General features: G+C 40.5%; 1 protein-coding gene across 4 annotated transcripts in view; it reads right to left on the bottom strand.

Moving 5' to 3' along the window:
• CHRNA7 (cholinergic receptor nicotinic alpha 7 subunit) overlaps positions 1-18,581 on the bottom strand; it is a 128,424-nt gene extending 109,843 nt beyond the window's left edge. For all 4 annotated transcript variants that reach the window (XM_041753782.1, XM_041753780.1, XM_041753781.1 and 1 more), the window contains exons 1-2: positions 18,377-18,581; positions 17,975-18,114 (exon numbers count right to left, since the gene is read on the bottom strand). In XM_041753782.1, coding sequence (XP_041609716.1) covers positions 17,975-18,033 — 59 coding nt within the window. In that variant the 5' untranslated portion in view covers positions 18,034-18,114; positions 18,377-18,581. The remainder of the gene's footprint in view (positions 1-17,974; positions 18,115-18,376) is intronic.
• Between the last annotated feature and the right edge of the window lie 1,441 nt (positions 18,582-20,022).

The following is a 20,022-nucleotide window of genomic DNA, read 5'->3' on the forward strand; positions in this document are numbered from 1 at the left end:
TCTGCCTGTGTCTCTGCCTCTCTCTCTCTCTCTCACTGTGTGCCTATCATAAATAAATAAAATTAAATTAAAAAAAAATAAAAAAAATAAAAGTGGCATAATTTGATTAATTTGAAAGAAGCATATAGCTGGAAACAAATTTGTTTAAAAACAAATTTGTTTAAAAACAAATCTGAGGTTCTCATTTTTCAATAGGTGTATCTATCCATTTCAAAGTAGTGATTATTGATAAGACTGGGCTTATTTCTGTCATCAAAATATATTGCTGTTTTCCACACAGTATTTTGCCGTGTTTCTTAAAACCATTTCTATATATTATTGGAGTGTCCAAATTTCTTTGCTTCATTTTTCCCTTCAAGGTTTGAAAATTTTATGATTTTCTTAGGGTGATTATTTAAAATTTTTGAAAAACATTTTTATTTATATGTATTATACACACACACACACACACATGAGAGAGAGTGTGTGTGTACAGGATAGGTCTGGGTTACAGGGTTACAGACTGCTATGAACATTTCAGGGATTGTTGTTGCTTGACACTTTAAGCTTAATGAGAATTTTTTCAAGTCTCTGACTACTGCATTTCTTATACCCTACTTATAAAGATTTGGTTAGGGTTTGTTTTTTTTAATGTTTGCATAACTGGAATGCACTTCCTAGCAATTCTTTTAGATACTTTGTGGATGGTAAACCTCGAAGCCTTGTATACTTAAAAACGTTTTGTTGTTTTTTGGTGGCTTTTCCACTTGACTTTGTAGAGATTTGGAGGATAATAATCAGTTTGACATCTGAGCTTTGACATTATAGCCCACTATCTTCTCAGATCCCAGGTTTTCCTGATAAGATGGCAAATGCCATTTTGGCAATCATCCTTTGGCAAGTGATTTTCATCTGTTCTGAATGAATTAAAATATTTTCTTTTATTATACTTGCTGTGTTGAAATTGAAGTACTCAGTGTGGCTTTTACAACTAAGTTTTCATATCTTCCTTGAATTCTAGAAGCTTTAAAAAAATCATTTATTATTCTTACTTCCCATTTGCTCAACTATCTCTTTGTGAGATACATAGTAGAGTCAAGTTAGAATTCATTCTATTACCTGTCAATCAGTGATTTCCAAACACAATTTCCCACTGACAGATTTCTTGATAAAAGGGGATACAGATCTGGAGAGGGAGATATACAATAAGCCTGGAACACCTATTTTATTTTGTGCTAGAAACAGAAAACATCCACGGCCACAGAAAACACATCAAAAAGACATAGGAGTACCTAACAGTTTAAGTATTAGAAACAATAACTGCAATGAAATAAAACATATCAAGTACCCCTCAAATAATTCAAAATGGTAATAAAATTCCATTGGCCACCTATTTAAATATCTTGAATATTGTATAATATATATGTATATATATTTTAAGATTTTATTTATTTATTCAAGAGAGACACAGAGAGAGGGGAAGAGACATAGGCAGAGAGAGAAGCAGGCTCCCTGTGGGGAGCCTGATGCAGGACTCAATCCCCAGACCCCAGGATCACAATCTGAGCCAAAGGCAGACACTCAACCACTGAGCAACCCTACCCAGATGTCCCTGTATATTTATTTAAAAAATCTCTAAATAAACCTGGGTTCAAGCCCCAAAGCTTCTCTGCCTATACAAGAATAATCATAATAATACATCACATTGTTCAAATGATCATTGAAGAGACAAAAATAAGCGTGTCACAGTGTTTGAAAACTTTAAAGTTATACACATACAGACGATGACATTTTAAGGTTCTTTTCAAATACAGACTTCAAGATATACATCCAAAGGCAAACCATCAAAGCTATCTATTAGTAGGGGAGCCAGGCCCTGAATCCTACCCACCTCAGGTCATATCCACAGTCCTTTCCAGATTTCCTGGCAGATACAATGATAATGCCAAAAGGAGACTCATTTTCCTTCAAGAGAACAGATTTCTGAAGTCAGTGCAATCTTTCCAATCTACACAAAGCTACACCATGTATTCCATCTTGCTATTCATTGCCTCTGTTTGAGATTGTTTCAAGCACTTTATAAGCATTTCTCTCTAATTTGGTGTGCTTTTAAGGTGATATTTGGAAAAATGCAGTAAGCCAGTAGGAAGATGGTTTGTGATGAGACATCAATGACCAGCTGCTCCCCGCTGATGCAAACCACCCCTGGAAAGGAAACAAATTTCCTGTCATGAATATTCCCTTTCAGTTTTTAATTTAATATACTTCCCATAATTTCCCGTCATAAACAATGAAGGTGCCACCTGTATGCTGCTGTTTTAATATATACCCAACGGTTACTGAGGATCGTCCGGGCCATGACTATTCCATTAATTGCTCCATACACAGGAAAAAGATGAGAGGCCCAATTGGCCTGACTCCCCCTGAGGGAACTAAGCTAAGGAGAAATTCCCTGTGGCTTTGGACCATCTTCCAGTTCAACTGTAGCTTACAGAGAGCTGCATTAAATGCCTCTTTCGTTCCTGGGACCCTATGTCAGTACATACTGACCCTGGCCTAAGAACTTTGAGCAAAAAACTTCTGACGCAGTTTTTGTTTACTCTGGGGCAATAAAATACACAAATACAAATAAAGAACATGGAAGCCTCAAAGCTAGATTTAGAGAAACTCTCCTGCTTTAACTATCTACACTGATTGCTCTTTATCTAACTTTAAAAAAAAAAAAAAACATAACATCTCCTGATTTCCCTGATCTCCTGTCTCTGGGATGTACCCCTGAAAATTATCCAGAAATGTCTGAATGTTTGCAAATATCAAGAATGGAATCTGTCCACTTTAATCAAAAGGTTATTGTTTAGTTTTCATCAATTAGAATTTTATTGATCCTCAACCTATAGATATTTTAAGCAAATATAAAATATTGTCCTAAGTGATTCAATACCAATTTGCTGAGTATAGCTATAACAATTAATGAAAAATCTAAAAGTAACACTTTTTGCTCTAAAAAGAAAACTTTGTAAAGAAGTTTTTAAATACATTTTGTTTAAAGTATTTTAAAAGCTTTGGCCAATTCACAAAAATTGATGCATAGATCAATGGAATAGAAGAGAAAACCCAGAAATAAATCTATAATTACAGGCCCAATTAATCTTTGAAAAGCAGGAAAGAATAAGGGCACCTGAGTGGTGCCGTCTGTTAAGCATCCAACTCTTAGTTTTGGCTCAGGCAGTGATCTCATGGTCCTGAGATAGAGCCCTACACTGAGCTCTGCGCTCAGTGTAGAGTCTGCTTTGAGTTTCTCTCTCCCTCTCCCTCCACCCCTCCCCTCAGCTCTCTCTTTCTCTCTCCCTCAAATAAATAAATCTTTTGGGGAAAAAAAGCAGGAAAGATTATCCAATGGAAAAAAGTCTCTTCAACAACTGGCCTTGGGAAAACTGGACAGCAACATGCAAAATAATGAAACAGGATCACTTTCTTACACGATACACAAAAATATATTCAAAATGGATGAATGAAAGACCTAAATATGAGATAAGAAGCCATCAAAATGGAGAACACAGGCAGTAACCTCTTTGACCTTGGCCACAGCAACTTCTTACTAGATATATCTCCTGAGGCAGGGGAAATAAAAGCAAAAATGAACTATAGGGACTTCATCCAAAAAAAAAAAAAAAAAGCTTCTGCACAGAGAAGGAAACAATCAACAAAACTGAAAGGCAGGCTACAGAATAGGAGAAGGTATCTGCAAATGACATTTGATAAAAGGTTAATATCCAAACCTATAAAGAACTTACCAAACTCAACACCCAAAACAAATGTAGTTAAAAAACAGGCAGAAGACACGAACAGACATTTTTCCAAAGACCTACAGATATTCAACAGACACACGAAAAAGATGTTCAACATCACTCACCATCAGGGTAATACAAATCAAAACTACAGTGAGATATCAGCTCATACCAGTCAGGGCAGCTAAAATCAACATAATAAATAACAGAGTCTGGCAAGGATGTGGAGAAAGAGGATCCCTCTTACACAGGTAGGAATGCAAACTGGTGCAGCCACTCTGGAAAATAGTACGGAGGTTCCTCAAATAGTGAAAAACAGAACTTCCCCACAACCCAGCGATTGTACTACTAGGTATTTACCTAAAGAATACAAAAATACTAATTCAAAGGGATACATGCACCCCAATGCTTATAACAGCATTATTATCTACAATAGCCAAACTATGGAAACAGTCGAAGTGCTCATCAATGATGAATGGTTAAAGAAAAGTGGTATAAATATACACTGGAATATTACTCAGCCATCAAAAAGAATGAAATTTTGCCATTTACAATGACATGTATGAAGCTACACAGTATTATGCTAAGCAGAAGCAGTCAGATAAAGACAAATACTATACGATTTCATTCATTTGTGGAATTTATGAAACAAAACAGATGAGCAAAGGGAAAAAGAGCAGCAAACCAAGAAATAGATGCTTACTACAGAGAACAAACTGATAGTTACCAGAAGGGAGAAGGGTAGGAGGATGGGAGAACAAGATGATGGGGATTAAGGAGAGCACTTGTTATTCCATCAAAATCCTAAAGGAGAACACAGGCAACACCCTTTTTGAACTCAGACTCAACCACAGTAACTTCTTGCAAGATACATCCACGAAGGCAAAAGAAACAAAAGCAAAAATGAACTATTGGGACTTCATCAAGATAAGAAGCTTTTGCACAGCAAAGGATACAGTCAACAAAACTAAAAGACAACCTACAGAATGGGAGAAGATATTTGCAAATGACGTATCAGATAAAGGGCTAGTATCCAAGATCTATGAAGAACTTATTAAACTCAACAGCAAAGAAACAAACAATCTAATCATGAAATGGGCAAAAGACATGAAGAGAAACCTCACAGAGGAAGACATTGACATGGCCAACACGTACAGGAGAAAATGCTCTGCATCACTTCCCATCTGGGAAATACAAATCAAAACCACAATGAGATACCACCTCACACCAGTGAGAATGGGGAACATTAACAATACAGGAAACAACAAATGTTGGAGAGGATGTGGAGAAAGGGGAACCTCCTGCACTGTTGGTGGGAATGTGAAGTGGTGCAGCCACTCTGGAAAACTGTGTGGAGGTTCCTCAAAGAGTTAAAAATAGACCTGCCCTACGACCCAGCAATTGCACTGTTGGGGATTTACCCCAAAGATACAGATGCAATGAAACGCCAGGACACCTGCACCCCAATGTTTCTAGCAGCAATGTCCACAATAGCCAAACTGTGGAAGGAGCCTCGGTGTCCATGGAAAGATGAATGGATAAAGAAGTTGTGGTCTATGTATACAATGGAATATTACTCAGCCATTAGAAACGACAAATACCCACCATTTGCTTCAACGTGGATGGAACTGGAGGGCATTATGCTGAGTGAAGTAAGTCAATCGGAGAAGGACAAACATTATATGTTCTCATTCATTCGGGGAATATAAATAATAGTAAAAGGGAATAGAAGGGAAAGGAGAAGAAATGTGTGGGAAATATCAGAAAGGGAGACAGAACATAAAGACTCCTAACTCTGGGAAACGAACTAGGGGTGGTGGAAGGGGAGGAGGGCAGGGGGTGGGGGTGAATGGGTGACGGGCACTGAGCGGGGCACTTGACGGGATGAGCAGAGCACTGGGTGTTATTCTGTATGTTGATAAATTGAACACCAAAAAAAAATAAATTCATTTAAAAAAAAAGGAGAGCACTTGTTGTGATGAGCACCAGGTGACGCATGTAAGTGTTGAATTACTACATTGTACAATTGAAAGTAATATTATACTATATGTTAGCTAACTGGACTTTAAGTAAAAACTTAAAAGAAAAAAAGCTTTGGCCAATTAATTTTTAAAACCCATAAGACACTTCATTTAATATATAAGCTATAAATATAAACTAAAGATTTTTCAAGCTTACATACCAAAAAGTTCATTATCTCATTACAGGCTCTCTTTGTAAACAGTATAGAAAGGTTTTACAATCTTTCACCTTGGGGAACTTTATTTTGATTTTTCTTCAGTATCAGATTATAAGCATCAAAAAAAGCTAAAAACAGAAAATCCATCCCCATCTCATTTAAGAGCCGCCACCCTTCATCAGAGGCCCTAATTTGGGGTATACCCTGTCATTCCTAGTAAACAAACTCATCCTGAAAATAAAATATCCCTACTTAAAATTTTCAAATATTAGTGCTTTAATCCTCACAGGAGTCCAAAAGTATTTGGTAAATAATTTAGTAGTTTTGTTAGAGTAAATGCATCACTTTCTACAGTGACTACATTTAAAGAAAATCTTTATTTACGTTTACATAAATTATATATGTAAGACGTATGAGAAAATGCTTATTATCTCATTCTTGGTAAAGTCAAAGGGGTTGCCAAGAAACAGGGAGTTATAACTTTTAGTTGTATTTTTTAGACAATACCTTTTAAGAATATATTCAATAAGACAAAAAAAGATTATCTGAAGGACATGATCATACACATTCCAAGGAAATGTACTGATCTAAGAAAATGACAGAAACAACTTTTTACTCAAGTGTTCACAGCTCAGTTTAAAGGCTACAATTAAATATCAAAATGTATTATAGAAGTATCAATGTGGGCTTGTAAATCAAACAATAGATTAAAAGTATAAACAGCATATTTATACATTGGCTGAGTTGCTGGTAAGAACATCCTGTAAATTCCTAGTTCAAGATGTCAGCTTAAACATACTCATTTATTTCCCCTTTCTGTCTAAGGTCACTGAAGTTAAAATAAAGGAGGGAAATGCTATGAATGCCCTAAAACAAAGAGAATGGGAATGGAATCCAAAAAAAGACAAGATAATGTTAAATACAGGGAAGCCTAATATCTGCAAACATAGAGTGAAGAAAGCCCTATGATAAATACTGGTAAGAAGGCTGCAGGGTGGGAGGAACAGGTGTGCCCCAGGGAACCTAGAACCATAATGAGTTCAGAGGTGAACCAAAGCCAACAAGGAGGATGGAATGGAGCTGACATGGATGAAGTGACAGAGACCTTTGGAAAAGAGAGCTGTGAACTCCCTTCTGAGAATAACCATCAGCCAGGGTTTCTCCTCACTCCATCGAGTCAAAATTCAAAAAGCTGGATTTGTTAGAACTGTGTAGTCTAACATGGTAGCCACTGGTAAAATGTGGCTACCAAGTCCTTGATATGTGACCAGTGATGAGATGGACTATAAGTGTAATGTACGCACTGGATTTCTAAGACTTGGCTCTGCCCTCCCCAGAAACGTAAACCATCTCATTAACATTGTTTCTCCATTTGCTATGTTTTGAAATTGTAATAACTAGATATATTTTAGTAAGTAAAGTGTCTTATTAAAATTAACTGTACCTGTATCTTATTTTTTAGATGTGGCCACAAGAAAATCTAAAATTATATCAGTAGCTGGCATTATATTTCTATTGGATAGTACTGAATTAGAGAATAAAGAAGCTAATGTGACAAGAGATGCCCCTGAGACAAAGCATCCAGCCCTTTTGTATTTAGCATACTCAAAAAAAAAAAAAAATGTAACAGTCCTCACCCAAGCCCTAAAACCACAAAAAACACTAAATTCTACCCTCAAAAATAGCATTTCCACCAATGTTTCTCTTCTCTGATTCTAAACTATGAAGAGAGGTCTAAGAATAGGCATTTCAGGAAAGCTTGCCAAACAAATCATAAAAATAAACAGAAAGACAAATAAATGAGCAAAATTAAAAGAAAAGGGGGAATATCTTAGAAGAAATAACACTATTCAGTTTAAAATAAATGAATTTAAAAAATAAAGAAATAAACAATACTCCTCAATTGATATCCTGTGAGAAAGGAGGTTGACTGTATAATGAACAGAGAGAATAAACAGCATGACTAAAGACTTGGAAAAAGAAAGATATGATAAGATTTGGTGAAGAGTATAAAAGAGGAGAACATTTGAACTTGACAACAGGATCAGTTGACAACAGAAACACTCAATCCCTCTGAATTGCATAGATGTCACAGCATTAGATCCAAACAGAAGTAGTATAGGCTCAGGAAAAAATGGCTTTACATTGTCACAAAATCATGAAGGCAGCTTAAAAAATAAGAATCAAGATACAACAGGATTGAATTACAGATTCCTATAGAATCCTACGTATGCCGCACACAGTTATAGGAGAAAATGTAAATTTTACCAACACAGAGATAGGAGGAGGTTAAAAAAAAAGAAAAGTAGGGGCAGAACTCAAGTGCTTACAGACACAGAAACCAAATTATGGTCAACAGAAATGACAAAAACGTCTTAAGATGGTCTTTTGAATGTAAAAAAAAGGGGGGGGTCAGTGAAAGTAAGAACAGTATGAGAGCCAATAGGGAGATCTGCAAGTGAATCAAATTCATATAACAAGAAATCAATAAATAAAGCTGATCAATCAAGGAATAATAAATAGTACTAAACAGGTATCTTAAGCAGAAACAGAAGCTGCTGAAGGTCTCTGGGGATAGACAGCAATGGGAAAAGTGAGATAGGGTTTCTCATAAATCCTTACTGTTGGCTCTGTAAATGTGTGTCATGTCGACATTTTTAAGCATTAAAAATATCATAGCCTATATATTTTCTGCATAGTATATACACATTAAATAACTGAAATATCTATCTGGGGACCAACACAGCAGATAATAATATGTCCAGTGTGTTATAGTTCAACAATCACACAGCAATTACACTAACAATCCTTTAAATTAATCGTCACGATTTCCACAAAGCTGCTAAACTAAAAATCAATTCCCGGTGGATGGTACATGAAATGTGAAAGATAAAACAACAACAAAAAGGAAAATATCTTCGTGAGTCTGAGAAAGGGAGTTTTTAAACAGGACACAGTAAGCATTAAACACAGAAGAAAGGTTTTATGAGTTGGGTCACATTAAAATGAAGAAATGCTGTTCATCAAAAAGACATTCTCTCTTTAGAAGTATATTATACTTCAGTTAAAGATTTACAAAAGACAGAAAAAACAAACCTCAAAAGAGCAAAAAGAAAAGCCAGAGAGTCTGAGGGAAAATTTGCAAAAACATGTAATTGCCTGAGGGCTTATATTCATAATACAGAAAAACTCATATAAATCAATAAGGAAAAACAAAACAAAATAAACAAAAAAAACAAGATAAAAATAGGCAAGAGGCATGAATAGATGCTTCTCAAAAGAAAACCAACTTTAAAATTAAGAAAGGAAAATGTCCTTGACTCACTGGTAATCTGGGAATTGCTAATTAAAATCACAAAGTAGGGCACCTGGGTGGCTCAGTGGCTGAGCAGCTGCCTTAGGCTTAGGTTGTTATCCCAGGGTCCTGGGATTGAGTCTCACATTGGGCTCCTCACAGAGAGCCTGCTTATCCCTCTGTCTCTCTACCCCTCTCTCTGTGTCTCATGAGATTTATTATTTATTTTTTTTATTTTTATAAATTTATTTTTTATTGTTCAATTTGCCAACATATAGAATAACACCCAGTGCTCATCCCGTCAAGTGCCCACCTCAGTGCCCATCAAGATTTGTTTATTCATTCATTTATTCATTCACGAAGAGACACAGAGAGGGGCAGAGAGACAGACAGAGGGAGAAGCAGGCTTCTCCCAGGAAGTCCGATGCAGGACTCGAGCCCCAGACTGGGATCATGCCCTGAGCCAAAGGCAGACATACACTCAACCCCTGAGCCATCCAGGCATCCCTAAATAAAAAGCTTTAAGAAGTAAATAAAATCACAAAGTAGTATCACTCCTACCTGCCAGAATGGTGAATTAAAAAGCCTGAAAATACAAAGGGTTGGTGAGTACGTGGAACAACAAGGATTTTTCATACGCTGCTGGTGGGATTGTTAATTGGTATATAATAACTCAGAAAATCGTTTGGCATCACTTAGAAAACTTAAAGTTATTGCCACCTTATGACTTGGAGTCTACTCCCATACATATACACATGTGATAGGCAGAAATGCATTCACGTGTGCATCAAAAGACATGAACAAAAAGAATATTCATGACACAGTTCTTCATAATAGACAAAAGAGAGAATCTAAATATCCACCAATAGAATAATAAATGTTATATTCATACACTGAACATGAACAAACCACAGCAGACAACAACTGGAATGACACTCACAAAAATAAAATAGCAAAAGTAACCAGACCTAGAGGAATACACACCTGGGCTCCTGGTTGGCTCATTGGTTGAGCGTGATCCCAGAGTCCTGAGATCAAGTCCCGCATCAGTCTCCTCACAGGAAGCCTGCTTCTCCCTCTGCCTATGGTCTCTGCCTCTCTCTGTCTCTCTCAAGAATGAATGAACGAATAAATAAATAAAACTTAAAAAAAAAAAGAATACACACCATGTCCTTATGTTATTCTGCCTGTATAAATTTCTGGAGAAGGACAAAATTAAAAACTCTGGTGCTCAACGCCAGGCTAATGGTTTTCCAGTAGGAAATAAACACACTTTTCTTGTTTTATCGATATGCCTTCTCTCTCAAATATAGATGCTACCCCTTTTACCACAAGACAGGAATCTTTACAGACAGTGATCCAAGAGTAAATGCCCCACTTTGAGAATCATCTCACAGGTGGCATTTGTTAACTATGACAGTTACAATTCCCTCCCTCTTTGCCAACTTCCATCTACCACTAAGACAGGTTAGCTCCTTCATCTACGACCTGACTGGGAGCCTACCTGACACATGGAAGACTTTCCCACTGCCTATTCTCCCACAGTGGCTTTTGACCTCATAATACTGGATTTTATACAATTCCTTATTTAATATCATTAGTTTCGGCCAATTACTTTGGCATTCTGGGAACTGTGATTCCTCAGCTTTTGCTGTAACTTCTAGCTTTTCTCCATAGAAACTTAAGCCTCTTAGGTGATATCTTATTTTGGGATATCAACACGGAGAGGTAAGACAACAGGTGTGTTGTATGCATGTTTATATACACATAAATAGGAACACAGATACATGTTTGGTTTGGGGGATTTGTTTTTTTTGTTTGTTTGTTTGCTTGTTTTGTGCTAAAATGGTTTATAGCTGATGTTGACTGACAGTAAGTAAATCACTGAAATAAATACCATGGGAATTGATATTAGAAGGTTCCAAATGACTATCCTCTCCTCTGAGGAGTAAAACACTACCTAATCCTAATGAATCAATAAAAGAACAGAGATTTTATTGGCATCCCTCCATAACAAGACTATTTCTCTTCCTTTAACAGCATGTCAGGGATAAATCAGGAGCTCTGAGAAAGCTAAACCCTTTGGGGAATATCTTCAGTGGCAGACCAGAAAAGCAACATTTACAAGAAAGATTCCTTTAGTAAAAGTGCCCATAATCCTCAGTCTATAAACCTAAAGCATTTTGTATGTTTATCTATGTCCAAAAGCCAAAAAGAGGTTTGAGAGGGATAAAATTTCTACCATAATAAATCTGGATCAATTACAAAGCTACATTGTAAACAACTTTTAATGTAGAATTTCAGTTCTGCTCCCAGCAATGATGATCTAAATGTTTCTCACAAATTCTCCAGTGAGAACAATTAGAGAGGATGGAAGATGCAAGGATCATGTGCATAAAAGCACCAGAGAACTTAACAGGGCAATGAAGAATTGCAGGGCCAAGATCCAGAAGGGGAGAGAAGCCCTGAGGGGAGGGAAGATGACAGGGTTTGGGGCCACTTTTCAACAACCATTTGATGATTCCTAAAGCAAAGCCTAAGTGGGGGGGGGGGGGGGAAGCAAGCAGATTTTGATGGACTTAAGAGCTAGGGGGACAAAACAGGAGTTCAAGATCCATTGAAAAGAGGGAAGACAAAAAAATAAATAAATAAATAAATAAAAAAAAAGAAAAGAGGGAAGACTCTAGTAAATTCTCTATATTTACATCCTGGTATATATAAGCCAAAATCAAAGGTAGATCAGCCCTTACAGGATGGAAGGCTAGCTCCTCAACTTCACCTAACTGGATTGAGGCAATTTGTGCTTGCTGGTGCCATGACCTGGATGTTGGTTAGAAACAAACATAAAATCAGAGGAAGATAGTATCCTTAAGGCCTTCAAAGTATCTCTACAATTTTTCACCTGCACCAGGACAAAATAAAAAGGCAACCAGGCTTAGAAGCAACTCATGAATCATTTCATGTAACTTAAAAGTAACATCATGAATCATTTCAATACTTCAATACATGCTTTTTAAACAATTTCTAAAATAAAAAGGACAGAGACTGAATATGCATTGATGATGAGAAATGCATGACAGTGGAAAAAATTCAATTTTATTTTAAAACTTGTATTTGTTTACTATTTGGCATATTTGCCATCACTTTAAAATTAATGCCTGCTAATATTGTTTAAAGTGCTATAATGGGGTTATACAATTTTAATTTTTAAATATTTCCCTACACATTCTATAAACACAGAGAAAAGAGAACATGAACTACACCAGGGTGCCTGAGTAATGGTGATTTGGGTGATGATTTTCCCCTTCAGTCCCTTTTTTGAATTTTGTTTTCTGCATAAAATACATATTACATAGTTTTAAGAAATACTATGCAGAGAAACATTATTAGGATACTTACTTATGCCTTGGGCTTTCTTCAACTGTACACAGTTGTTCAAAGTGTACAACTTTTACAGTTATTATTGGATAATATTAAGTTAGAGTTGTAGCATTTTGAATATTGATAGATGCAAAATGATAAATCTAACAAAAGGAAAGCATCTTCATTGGGATGTCAGATAACACACAAGCCATTAGGATACTAGCTCAACATACACACCTGCTATCAGTAGTAGCAAACCCCAAATGTATGACCACTTAGTTCTACTGTCTTGTGGCTAAAGCTTCTAAAAGGTTGAATCTCAAGGCAGCCCCAGTGGCCCAGCAGTTTAGCGCTGCCTTTGGCCCGGGGCCTGATCCTGGAGACCCGGGATCAAGTCCCATGTCGGGCTCCCTGCATGGAGCCTGCTTCTCCCTCTGCCTGTGTCTCTGCACCTCTCTCTCTCTACTGTGTGTCTCTCATGAATAAATAGGTAGAATCTTAAAAAAAAAAAAAAAAACCCTCTATATTAAAAAAAAATAAAAGGTTGACTCTAAATGTGGAATCTATAATATACCAAAATCATTCATGCATAATTATGTGTTTTACCTTTTGTATAATTCTGTGTTGATTCACATTATTCACTTTAAATGTAATTATGTGTTGATTCACATTATTCATTTTAAATGTCTTGCCTTCTGGACATGCTTTCATAACTCTGCACATTTATTTTATGAAAATCAACACTGAGAATGGCCTTTAGATGTATGCATACAGGTGAAGGACTACATGGCATGAATAAAGGAGAAATATTATGTAAACTGTTGGTGGCTTAGAACGCTGCATTTCCATCACTTCAAAATGATGTCTTGTATATTATCTCATTCCCAACCCAGTTACAAGCCCACGAAGTAAATTAATAAATGCTGTGAGTCAGAGTATGCATTTAGGAATAAGTTAGGCACTTTTATATAACAAATTTATCTATGTAGCTATGTGAAGTTTATATAAACAGTTATACATCATGGGTTGGATATCCAGAGTATCTCTGGATTCTGTCCACTTCTCACTTTCCCACAATGTGGGAAGTTTCGACCTCTTCATCCTTTGTCTACACTTCTCCTCCTCTCCAATCAATCCCACACACGTACTGTCCTCAGCATCCTCTATCTAAATAAACACAGATCTACTTACATCCCTCCTCTTCTTAAAAATACACCACACTTTCCCACTTTCCACCTAACATTTCAGCAACAGGCCTATTAAATAGTTAGAACAGAACACAGCAGGTAAAACAATCCCTTTGAAAACATGTTTTATCTTTAAAATATATGCATCTTTTTTTTCATTCTAATCTATAATTTATACTTTTGGGATTTAATACAAATATCATGGTTTGGATTTTTTCCATTTCTAGCTGATCTTGCAGCCTCACAAATCCCCTGGCACACTGCCTCGTCATGCCCTCAGAGATACCCAGGCTCAGGCAAAACCTCCACTCTGCAAAAGCACTCAAGACACCTCACACTCTATTCCCCTTCTGTCTCTGAATTCAATTCATATTTCCTACCAAAAAAAAAAAAAATTCCATTCTTCATCTTGTAAAGTGTGTTTCTAGAAAATAATTCTTACCAAAAATGTCTGTAAAGAAAAATTAGTAGTTTGGTCAATACCATTCCCCTCTTTTAGAAATTCTCAGTTACTCAGGACATTCAATATTCTAAGAAGTCTTGCAGCAAAACCTGTTGCCAAGATTAACTGAGAGCTAGTGCTTCTTAGAGCCTACCTTGCTGTATTCCACCAAACTCTGTTTCCTCACCCTGCCCCCAGCACCTGGAAAGTCATTCCTACTTTTTCCAACTGGCAAATTCTTATTCAATTTTAGAAGTCCAACTACCTCCGCTTTGAAACCATTCCCAGCCACTCTAGCTGGAAATAAATGTTTTCTCCTATGTGTATTTGTGGCACTTTGTACAGGCATGTATGTTAAGTTATACATGTGGTAATCTTGGATCTACACGTCAGTCTGCCTAGTCAGACTGTGAGTTTTAAAAGTAGAAATCATCCCTTATTCATTTATGAATCCCTAGAATCTAGCAAAGTTCACAAAACGAGCTCAGTAAATATGTGTGGAATAAATTGGTGAAACAGAAATTATCTTTCATGAAAATAAAATATGCAGCATCATATGCCATCTCCCTATCACTCCAGCCAGGAAATCTCTGCTGGCAAAAAAAGGGAACAATAGCAAGACTTGGAGGGCAGGGTAATGGTCTCTAGAACAGCCCAGAGTGAGTAAATGACCCCTGTTACCAAATTTATAAAGAGAATCTTGTGCCAATCAAGACTGTCACATGAATCCCTTATGAGAGCTACTGTGTTATCTGTCCAGGATGCTAAGATTGCAGCTGGAGAGTCCTGGCTCTGGTTCAAAACCAGGCAGAGCCAAGTCCAAATGGAATACAAATGTTTTCATATTTCATTATTTCTGATATAGAGACTTTCTTTTCACCTAGGATGTCAGAACAGTCACATTCAGTCAGCTACAGTTAAGCCAGTTTAATTAAATTAAGCTAACTGTTCTGCAAAAGAAGTTACCAACTCCAAAGGAGGCAAGACGCAAAGGACTTGCAAGTCAGATACAGTTTTTTCTTGCAGCCCTGCCTCTAACCAATGAGTAACTTTGTGCAAATGACCATACCTTTCTAGGCACTGACTTTCCAACCTTTGAGTTGAGTAGCTGCATAACTAAAATCGAGCAACTTTCAGTGAATTACCAGTGTATGTCAACCACTTCTTATTTAATCCTCTTGAAACCTTGTGAAGTGGGTATTACTATAAAGAAACAGGGCTTAGAGAGGTAAAGTAATGTGTTCAAGGTCACACCATGAGCTCACAGCATTGCCTGCCTAGGAAGTGTTCAAGGCTGGATGGCCAAGGTGAGACCAAGGCCTTTTCCCCTCCCACCTTCCCATGACCTCAGCCTGCTGATAGCTGTCTTCTCTAATAATGTGTTTCTCTAATACTGGAATGATGATGATACGCAGTATTCATAATCTTCACTATTTTTTAAAGTTTCCTAACTTGACACAAACTTGTGTTTTATTACTTCTTTGTCACATCATATAACTCTAGCTTACACTTAAACTTCTCATAAGACCCCCAAGTCCCTCATATAACCTGAGTCCTTAAGGATCTTTTAAAGAGGCAAACGCACCCAGAAATAACCCTGCAGCTGCTCAATGAGTGAGCTCCTCTCCAAAGAGACTGCCACAGCCTTAAAAGGACTGTTCCCCTTGTTCACTGTTCCTGCTCCTTGGCTAAGTAGCCACTGTACCTTCATATACCATCCCACCAGCACAAGGACAACTCCAAGAGAGGCAGCTGTGGAGCATGCCATGGGGCTGGCTGGAGCCAATCATGGGCAAATGGGATGGGGGGGGGGTGGCTTTCACTTTCTCAGTCTATTATGCACCACTTGTGGAATGTGTTAGCTTAGCTGACAGGTCCTCTGACATGTGTGTAGAGGTGGGGCAGGGAGTGTTGTTTGGTTTGGTATGTTTTGATGAAAATGACCATTGTCATGCACTAGCTCTTGGTGGTCTCTCAAAGTTGCCTTCACATCTTTAGCTAATCACAGTGATGGGAAGTATAGGAAAATACAGATTCAGGACACTTACAAAACTTACCTAAGAGCAGCCATCCAGAAATTATTAGAGCTGGAACCCACCCAAGCTCCCAAGTACAAATCCTAAACCTCTTGAAATAACAGAGAAGTTGCTTCATAAAGTTCTTGCCTCCCCAAACCCCAGAGCCTATGCCCCTCCCAAAGCCTCCACACTTTCATTTATCTGACTTGGCTTCCTTCAATACTAGAGCTTCTGGGATGTCTGGATGGCTCAGGTCATTATCCTGGACACCCTGGAAGCAGGATCTAGCCCTGATCTGGGTTCCCTGCTCAGTGGGAGTCGGCTTCTCCCTCTGCCCCTCCTTGTGTCTCTTTCCCTACCTGCCCCTCTGCTCCTGCTGTCTCTGGTTCTCTCTCTCTCTCTCTCTCTCAAAATAAATAGTCCTTTCCCCTCTTGTAATGCAAGCTCTGTAAACAGCAATTTTTACTCTTTTGTAACCTATATGACAACATTTGTCTACAACCCTCCTGATAAGTCATCCATGTTATCACATATACACTGAATATTTTAAAGCATAGTTCTGTCTGTACGAGGAAGTACACGTTTAACACAGGTACAGTTAGGAAGACGAAGCCATTCATCATGGCAATTCTAACTAGGTTAAGTGATGAAAAGTGTATCACTGTGGTCCTCTGGGTACTCTTTATTTATCAGATTGTGAAATATCACCTGTCTTCTTACACCATTTATCTGTACCCCTCTGGTGGATCGTAGCGGTTTCTACATGGAGCTGAGGCTATCTGCACACCTCTCTCCTACCACAGTCTTCTTCCCCCTGAATACCAAAATCCCTGTGCCCCACTCCTACCAACAGGTGCCCCACCCAGAACAGAGTCTAAGGCCTTGTACAGACTAGACACAGAAAGCCATTTATAATGAATTAGGCACTTTTGTAAAATATTTGTATTGTATTAAGGATATGCCAATGAAAACTGAACATTCAAAGCGGTCTAGAAAAGCAAAAGAAAAAGAAAAAAAAAACTTACACACATTATACAGATTTGTCAGCTGAAGTGAGTACTGGTAAGTCCACAAAGAAAGAACCCCATGGGGCTGGGAGCAGCTGCCTGAAGGAACAGATAAGTGCATCTCGAGTGTGGAGCCTTGCTCATCATCAGAGCCGGACGACCAGCACTATTCTCACCAGGAAGGAAAAAAAAATAGCCCACCATTGGAATTGGGGCGAGGGGCGTGTAAATGCTCACAGTTGGCCATCTGCCTGGACAGATTAACCAGCTGCAAAGCCCAAGGCCAAGCCCCTACCTAAAGAAGCTACATACAACAGGCAGCAGAACAGTCTAGAGAAGGCTAAATCGACACGGCATGCTAACACTTATAAGGGTATGCATACTAAAATGTGACCCTTTGGACGCTATTCTTGCTGATTCTGGCTCAGGATGGGGATATGTTCATCCCGAGTTTCTAAGGTGAGGGAAAGGTGCGAAGTACCCATGCACAGGTGGCTGAGGGAGCGGAACATACTTCACGGGGTTCCTTCCCGGCGGGGGTAAACTGAGGCACGGAGCGGGCAGGCCCAGGTCGGGGGCAGAACAGAGGCCCTAATGGCCCTGTGCCAGCTGGTGTGTCCCAACCAGGCCACATCGTCTGGCCGCCTGATGCTTCCGCGACCCCTCAGAACCCAAGGAAGAGAGAGGACAGCCCTGCGGCCGGGGCCAGGACTCACCACGTCCATGATCTGCAGGAGGCTGAGGGAGAAGTACACAGTGAGCGGTTGCGAGTCATTGGCCACGGGCCTCTCCAAGGGGTTGTAGTTCTTGACCAGCTCCCTGTAGAGCTTCCTCTGGAACTCGCCTTGCAGAGACACTTAAGGAGAGGAGAGACCGGCGGGCTGCTCACAGAAGGCCGGCACGGTGCGCCCCACGCCCTCCCGTGGCCCCAGCCGCCTGGAGCAGGCAGCCTAGACCCACTAGGTCGCCCTCCCCGGACAGCCCCCGGTGGCGCCGGCCACTGCCTCGCCGGCGCGAGCCCGCAAACCTGGCCCCGGCGCGGGGCGCCCAGAGCCTCCAGGACGCGCCCGGGATCCCGCGGGGGTGGAGCCGAGGGCTGGGAGACCCGGCGGCTTTACCGTGCAAGAGTGACGCGGCCAGCGCCAGCCAGGTCGACCGGCGCATGTCGGGCTCGGAGCTACCGCGGCCGCCGCGCCCCGCGTCTCCTGCTCGGCCCGGGCCTGCGCCTGTGGCCGCGGAGCCGCCTTCCCGGCCGGGCTGGCGCGCCTTTAAAGAGCCGAGCGCGCCCCCGCCTCCGCGCGCTTCTCCACGTGACGAGCCCCGCCCCCGCCCCCGCCCCCCCCCCCCCCCCCCGCGGGGGCCTGGGCTGCTCGGCGGCCGCCCGGGGAACTGCAGCCCGCCGGCCTAAGTGGGAAGTGCGCCCCGGCGCGGGGTACAGGGTGGGCGCCCCGCGCCGCCTCCGTCTCCTCCGGGCTGTGCCTGCGCATCGCGCCTCCGGCCAAGCCGGGGGCTGTCCGAGGCCGGGCTCTGTCTCTCGCTTCCGTCCTTGGTCCCCACTCCGCTCCCTCCTGCTCTCAGACAGGAGCTGTGCGGGGTTGGGAGAAACCGGAACAATTCTGGGGCTCAGTCCTCCGGGTTTCCCCCCCTCCCTTGCGCCGGTGGCTGGGTGACAGCGACTGGGAACCAGGCTCCCACAGGTTGGGAAGACGCTCCAACCAGACAAAACAGACCTGAGAGGAAGCCCCCTCCTATCTCCCGCCCCGGTGTTTGCCAGCAACCAATTGCTGGGCATCACCCGCCCAATACTCATCTAGGTTCTGGAAGTGCTGAGAGCAGAGGGGAGATCTTTGCCTGGGAGGCATTCTATAGGGGAGGAGAAATGCTGCAAAAGTGTGTGATGGGATTCCCAGCGGACATCCTCTTTCTGTCTCATTCTCTTTTAAAGGAGATTTAAAAGATTGGAAAGTTAGTCCCCAACTCCTTTCTGGAAGGACAGCCAAAACTTGGTGATGTAATCTAGGCTTTTTTCCTCCCTTTTTTCCTTTCTTCCTTCCTTCCTTCCTTCCTTCCTTCCTTCCTTCCTTCCTTCCTTCCTTCCTTCCTTCCTCCCTCCCTCCTTCCTTCCTTCCTTCCTTCCTTCCTTCCTTCCTTCCTTCCTTCCTTTCCTTCTTCTCTCTCTCTCTCTCTCTCTTTCTCTCTCTCTCTCTGAGACAAGGGGGAGGCTCAGGGGAAAAAAAAACTAGTCAAAGGGTCAGGAGCTAAATTGAGTCTTAGATGTTGAGGAGGCATGGTCTTGGAAGAGGAAGGGAGTGAGGGTACCAAGAAAGGGCTTCTAGAGAAGCAGAAAGCCCTGTCTCATTTGCTCTCAGCAAGCTGGTTGCAGAAAGCTGAGTTCAGCAGGTTCCTTGCGCCCACGTAGGGAGCGCTGCCTCTCGCCTTGGTTCAAGCCAAGCCGGAGTCTAAACCACACCAAGAGGTAGGGCACTGTGGACCAGCAGAGGCAGTGCCCACGTTTCTTTCTTCCTTTCTTTCTTGTTTACGATTTTATTTATTCATTCATGAGAGACACAGAGAGGCAGAGACATAGGCAGAGGGAGAAGCAGGCTCCCTGTGGGGAGGACTATGCAGGATTCCATTCCAGGAACCCAGATCCTGAGCCAAAGGCAGATGCTCAACCACTGAGTCACCCAGGTGACCCGCATGCTCACATTTCTGAACTGCATAAGACGTGGGATTCTTGGATAATACCAAAAACTAGAGAAAG

The sequence above is a fragment of the Vulpes lagopus genome, chromosome 4 (genome assembly GCF_018345385.1).
Source record: "Vulpes lagopus strain Blue_001 chromosome 4, ASM1834538v1, whole genome shotgun sequence".
NCBI lineage: Eukaryota > Metazoa > Chordata > Mammalia > Carnivora > Canidae > Vulpes > Vulpes lagopus.